The sequence below is a fragment of the Zonotrichia albicollis genome, unplaced genomic scaffold (genome assembly GCF_047830755.1).
Source record: "Zonotrichia albicollis isolate bZonAlb1 unplaced genomic scaffold, bZonAlb1.hap1 Scaffold_176, whole genome shotgun sequence".
In the NCBI taxonomy this organism is placed as follows: domain Eukaryota; kingdom Metazoa; phylum Chordata; class Aves; order Passeriformes; family Passerellidae; genus Zonotrichia; species Zonotrichia albicollis.
The window spans coordinates 68,063-74,062 of record NW_027428374.1 but is presented as its reverse complement, the minus strand read 5'-3'; the positions used below and the strand labels follow the sequence as shown (position 1 = coordinate 74,062).

Sequence of the window (6,000 nt, the reverse complement as noted above, 5' to 3'; positions counted from 1 at the left end):
CTGGGGGCTGCAAATGGGGAGGGGTCGGCAGGGGAAAGGAAAAAAAACCCTTAAAAATCCCAAAATCCCCAAAAAAATCCGAGCAAATTGGGAAATTCCCATGAAAATCCCATTGGGGGGATGTTAAAGGGAAGGGCGCCCCCTGGAGGGTGTGAGGGGCTGAAAATTGGGGAAGGGAAGATCCCCAAAGAATCCCAAAACCCCTTAAAAAATCCCCAAAAAATCCTATTAAAAACCAAATAATTTCATTAAAATCCTATTAAAATCCCATTAAGGTCCCTTGAAGAGGAGGGCACCCCCTGGCGGGGTGTGAGTGTCTCACAATTGGGGAAGGGGAGATCCCAAAAGATCCCAAAACCCCTTAAAAATCCCCTTAAAAATCCCCAAAAACTCCTATTAAAAACCAAAATAATTTCATTAAAATCGTATTAAAATCCCATTAAAATCCCATTGAGGTCCCTTGAAGAGGAGGGCGCCCCCTGGCGGTGTGAGAGCTTCCCATAATTGGGGAAGGGGGGGATCCCAAAACCCCTTAAAAATCCCAAAAAATCCTATTAAAAACCAAAATAATTTCATTAAAATCCTATTAAAATCCCATTGAGGTCCCTTGAAGAGGAGGGCGCCCCCTGGCGGGTGTGAGGTTCCCATAATTGGGAAGGGGAGATCCAAAAGATCCCAAAACCCCTTAAAAATCCCCAAAAACTCCTATGAAAAAACCAAAATAATTTCATTACAATCCTATTAAAACCCCATAAAGGTCCCTTGAAGAGGAGGGCGCCCCTGGCGGGTGTGAGGTTCCCATAATTGGGGAAGGGGAGATGCCCCAAAGATCCCAAAAACTCCTATGAAAAACCAAAATAATTTCATTAAAATCCCATTAAAATCCCATTGAGGCCCCTTGAAGTGGAGGGCGCCCCCTGGCGGGTGTGAGGTTCCCATAATTGGGGAAGGGGAGATCCAAAACCCCTTAAAAATACCCTTAAAAATCCCCAAAAACTCCTATTAAAAACCAAAATAATTTCATTAAAATCCTATTAAAATCCCATTAAAATTCCATTGAGGTCCCTTGAAGAGGAGGGCGCCCCCTGGCGGATGTGAGGCGCTGATAATTGGGGAAGGGGCAGGGGAGACCCCAAAAATCCAAACCTCAAAATCCCCAAAAAATCCTAATAAAAAACCCAAAATAATCCCATTCAAATCCCACTGAAATCCCATAAAGGTCCCTTGAAGAGGAGGGCGCCCCCTGGCGGGTGTGAGGTTCCCATAATTGGGGAAGGGGAGATCCCCAAAGATCCCAAAACCCCTTAAAAATCCCTAAAAACTCCTATTAAAAACCAAAATCATTTCATTAAAATCCTATTAAAATCCCATAAAGGTCCCTTGAAGAGGAGGGGAGCCCCCTGGTGGATGTGAGGGTTTGATAATTGGGGTAGGGGAAGGGGAGACCTCAAACCCCAAAATTCCCCAAAAACCCCTTAAAAATCCCCAAAAACTCCTATTAAAAAAACAAAAATAATTTCATTAAAATCCCATTGAAATCCCATTCAAATCCCACTGAAATCCCATAAAGGTCCCTTGAAGAGAGGGCGCCCCTTTGCAGATACGAGGGTCTCAAAATTGGGGAAGGGGTAGGGGAGACCCCAAAAATCCCAAACCTCAAAAACCCCAAAATCCCCCAAAACCCGTTAAAAAAAAAAACTAATCCCGTATTAAAAAAAAAACCACAAAAAATGTTGGTGTCTCTTAGTGGAGTTTTGGAGTCTGAGGGGTTTTTGGGGCCGATTTTGGGTTTCTCTGAGGGGATTTTGGGTTTCTCTGAGGGGATTTTGGGGCTCTCTGAGGGGATTTTGGGGCTCTCTGAGGGGATTTTAGGGTCGAAGGGGGGAATTGGGGTTGTCGAGCCCAATTTTGGGGCGAATTTCGACAATTTTGGCGGTTTTGGGGCACATTTTGAGGCCTCTCCCCCTCCGCGACCCCCTCACGCTTCCCGCTCGCTGGGCTGGGGAAGCTCCGTTTCCCCACAGGATTTCGGGAGTTTTGGGGCCGATTTTGAGGTTTTCGGGGTCGCCGAGCCCGATTTTGGGGTGAATTCGGGGGATTTCGGGGCGCCTCACCCTCGATGAGCCACTCGCAGTTGCCGTTGACCGAGTAGTTGCCCGGGGCCGTCGGTGACGAAGCCGCGGGGTCCCCTCAGGATCTGGCGCTGCCCTTTGCAATCGCCGGCTCCCACCCGCCAGGGAACCCCAAAAAAAACCCAAAAAAGCCCCAAAAGCAGCACCAGCAGCACCCCTGGGACCCCCATGGTGCCAGGTTGGGGGGGGGGGGACGGAGCTGGAAGAGAAAATTTGGGGTTAAAAGGAGAAGAATTGGGGGCGGGAGGTGCTAAAGATGGGCCGAAGCTCAGAGGGGATCCCAGATCCTAAAGAAACCCCAAAAGCCCCACAAGGACATCCTCAAACACCCCAAAAACCTCCAAACACCCCAAAACCCCTCCAAAAAACCCTAAAATTTAACGGGAAGCTCCAGACTCCACTCCTGGGATGCTGAAGCCTCCCCAGAACCCCCAGATCCCCTCAGGATCCCCAAAATCCCTCACGATCCCCTCAGGATCCCCCAAATCTCCCCAAAATCGCCTCATGATCCCCTCAGGACCTCCCAAAATCCCCTCAGGAGCCCCCCAAATTCACTCTTAGGCCCTTCAGGATTCCCCAAATCCCCCCCAAAGCCTCACGAGCCCCCTAAAACCTCCTCAATCCCCTCATGAACCCCTAAAACCTCCTCATCCCCTCACGATCCCCTCAGAGTCCCCTAAAACCTCCTAAAATCCCCTCACAACTCCCTAAAAGACCCTCATCCCCTCACGATTCCCCCTCACGGCCCCTCAGCATCCCTAAAACTTCCTCCATCCCCTCACAATCCCCTCACGACCCCCGAAACTCCTCATGACCCCTCACCGACCCCCTCAGCACCCCTAAAACCCCCCTCAATCCCCTCACGATCCCCTCAGGACCCCCCAAAACCCCCTCACCCCCTCACGATTCCCGCGTCCCCTCAGTCCCACCTCCCCCCAGCGGGCCCGCAGGGGTCCCGCAGGCCTCACGGGCTCTGCCAGGCCCCGCGAAGCAGCGAGGGCTCGGCGGGGCCGCTGCGGGAGCTCCGCGAAGCGCCGGGAAGCGGCGATAAAGTCGCGATAGAGCCGCGATAGAGCCGCGATAGGCGCGGCCCCTCCCCCCCTCACCCGCTGGCGGCGGCTCCTGAGGCGGCGGCGGTGGGAGGGGGCGGGGCCTGCGGAGGGGGCGGGGCCAAAAGAGGAGGGAAATTGGGCGGGAAATAAAATAGGCGTGGTTATGTAAATAAGACGCCTGGTGGTCGTGGAGGGGGCGTGGCTATCGCGGCTGTGTGGGCGGGGCCTGAGGGAAATTCGGGATTTTGGGGGTAAAAAAATGCGAAACTCTCCCCAAAATCCTTCAAAATCACCCCAAAACCACGCAAAAATTCTTCCAAATCACCCCCCAAAATTGCCCAAAACTTCTAAATCCCCTCAAAACTGACCCACGAACCCCCCAAACCTCTCATGACCCCCAAAATCCCCCTAAATTGCCCAAAATCACCCTAATACCACCCCAAAATTGCTCCAAATCTGCCAAAAACTGTTCCAAATCACCCAAAAATTGCCCAGAATCTCTTCAACCCCCCAAAACCGACGCAGGAGTCCCCAAATCCCTTTAAAATCCCCAAAATTCCCCCAAATGCCCCCAAATTACTGCAAATCACCCCAAAACCACCTCAAAATTGCCGAAAATCACCCTAAAATTGCTCAAAATCACCTGAACCCCCCAAAACCGACTCAGAACCCCCAACCCCTCAAAAAACTCTAGAGGACCCCAAATCCCCCTAAAATTCCCCAAAATTGCCCCAATATTCCCCAAAATCACCCAAAAATTGTTCTAAATCACCCCGATATCCCCCAAAATCTCCCAAATCCCCCAAAATTACCCAAAAATCGCTCCAAATGGCGCCAAAATCCTAGGAACCCCCCAAAACCTCTCAAGACCCCTCAAAAATCCCCCAAAAATCCCCACCAAAACCCCCCCAAATTACTCCAAATCACCACAAAACCACCTCAAAATTGCCCAAAAATCATCCCTAACTTCCCAAAGTCCCGCGAACCCCCAAAAAATGACTCACGGAACCCCCAAAACCTCTCAAGACCCTTCAAAAATCCCCCAATATCACCCAAAATCACGCCAAAATCGTTCCAAATCACCCCAAAATTGCCCATAATCCCACGAACCCCCCAAAACCTCTCAAGACCCCACAAAAATCTCCAAAATCACCCCCAAGTGCCCCCAAATGACTCCAAATCACCCCAAAACAACCTCAAAATTGCCCGAAATTGCCCAAAATCGTTCCAAAGCACCCCAAAATTGCCCAAACTCCCACGACCCCTCCCAAAAACTCTCAAGACCCCCCAAAAACTCTCAAGACCCCCCAAAATCGCCCCAATATCACCCAAAATCACGCCAAAATCGTTCCAAATCACCCCAAAATTGCCCATAATCCCATCAACCCACCAAAACCTCTCAAGACCCCTCAAAAATCCCCCAAAATTCCCCAAAACCCCCCCTCAAAAATCCCCCAAAACTCCCCCTCCCTCAAATCCCCTCACCCTCAGCCCCGCCCCCAGCCCCGCCCCCGGTGGGCGTGGCCGTGTCGCAGTGGGCGTGGCCAGCGCGGGCAGCGATCGATGGGGCTGCGGCCGGGGGGGGGGGAGGGTCCCGTTTTTGGGGCTCCCCGCGGGTTTGGGGGTCCCGGGGGGGCTCCCGGGGGTCGCGGCGGGTTTGGGGGTCCCGGGGGGGTCCCGGGTTTGGGGGTCCCCGGCGCTGCTGCCGCTGCTGCTGCTGCTGCTGCCCGCGGGAGGCGCCCCCAAATACGTGCGGGGCCGCATCAGCACCAAGGAGGTCAGCGGGGAATTTGGGGAGGGGGCTTCGGGGATGGGGGGGCTTGGGGACACCGGACTGGGTGGGGGGATTGATTGGTTTAATTGGAATTAATTTAATTTTATTTATTTAATTTATTATTTAATTTAATTTAATTTTATAGCAAGACAATCCCCCCCCCACGGGGATATTGGGAGGGAGCGACCCCTCCCCAAATTTATAACGGGACCCCCCCCCAAAATTCACCGGACCCCCCCCCCCATTTCCATCGGGACCCCTCCCCAAATTACATCCGGACCCCCCAAATTACACCGGACCCCCCCCATTTATATCGGACACCCCCATTTCCATCGGGACCCCTCCCCAAATTACATCGGGACCCCCCCCCAAATTCCACCAGACCCCCCAATTTCCATCCGGACCCCCCCCATTATATCGGACCCCCCTATTATGTCGGGACCCCTCCCCAAATTACACCCGGACCTCTCCCATTATATGGAGACCCCTCCCCAAATTACACCGGGACCCCTCCCCAAATTACACCTGGACCCCCCATTTCTATGGGACCCCTCCCCAAATTACATCGCGACCCCTCCCCAAAATTGACCGGACCCCCCCATTATATCGGGACCCCTCCCCAAATTACATCCGGACCCCTCCCCAAATTCCACCAGACCCCCCCCCCATTTCCATCGCGACCCCTCCCCAAATTCCACCAGACCCCCCCTCCCAATTGACGCCCACCCCCCCTTGGTTTTTGGGGGGTCCCGGGGCAGTTCGGGACCCCCGACCCAAATAATCCGCCCCGGTTGCTATGGGAACGCGGCGCGCGGCCGTTGCCATGGCAACCGCGGGGTTTGGGGAGGGGTCTCGGGCGGGATTTGGGTCTGGGGGCTCCGGGGGGGTTTTGGGGGGGTTCTTGGGGGCGGTTCTGGGGGGGCTTGAGTGGGGTCTGGGAGGGTCTTGGGGGGAGAATTTGGGTCTGGGGTCCCCGTTTGGGTCTGGGGTCTCTGCAGGGCTAGGGTGCCCATTTGGATCTGGGGTCCCCATTTGGGTCTGG

General features: G+C 53.6%; 1 protein-coding gene across 1 annotated transcript in view; it reads left to right on the top strand.

The window, feature by feature from the left end:
• The first annotated feature begins 4,012 nt into the window (after window positions 1-4,012).
• Window positions 4,013-6,000, top strand: part of LOC141727675 (transmembrane protein 145-like) — a 46,678-nt gene continuing 44,690 nt past the window's right edge. Inside the window, 2 exon segments of the mRNA XM_074533937.1 lie at window positions 4,013-4,017; window positions 4,589-4,961. Of these exon segments, the coding sequence (XP_074390038.1) occupies window positions 4,013-4,017; window positions 4,589-4,961 (378 nt within the window).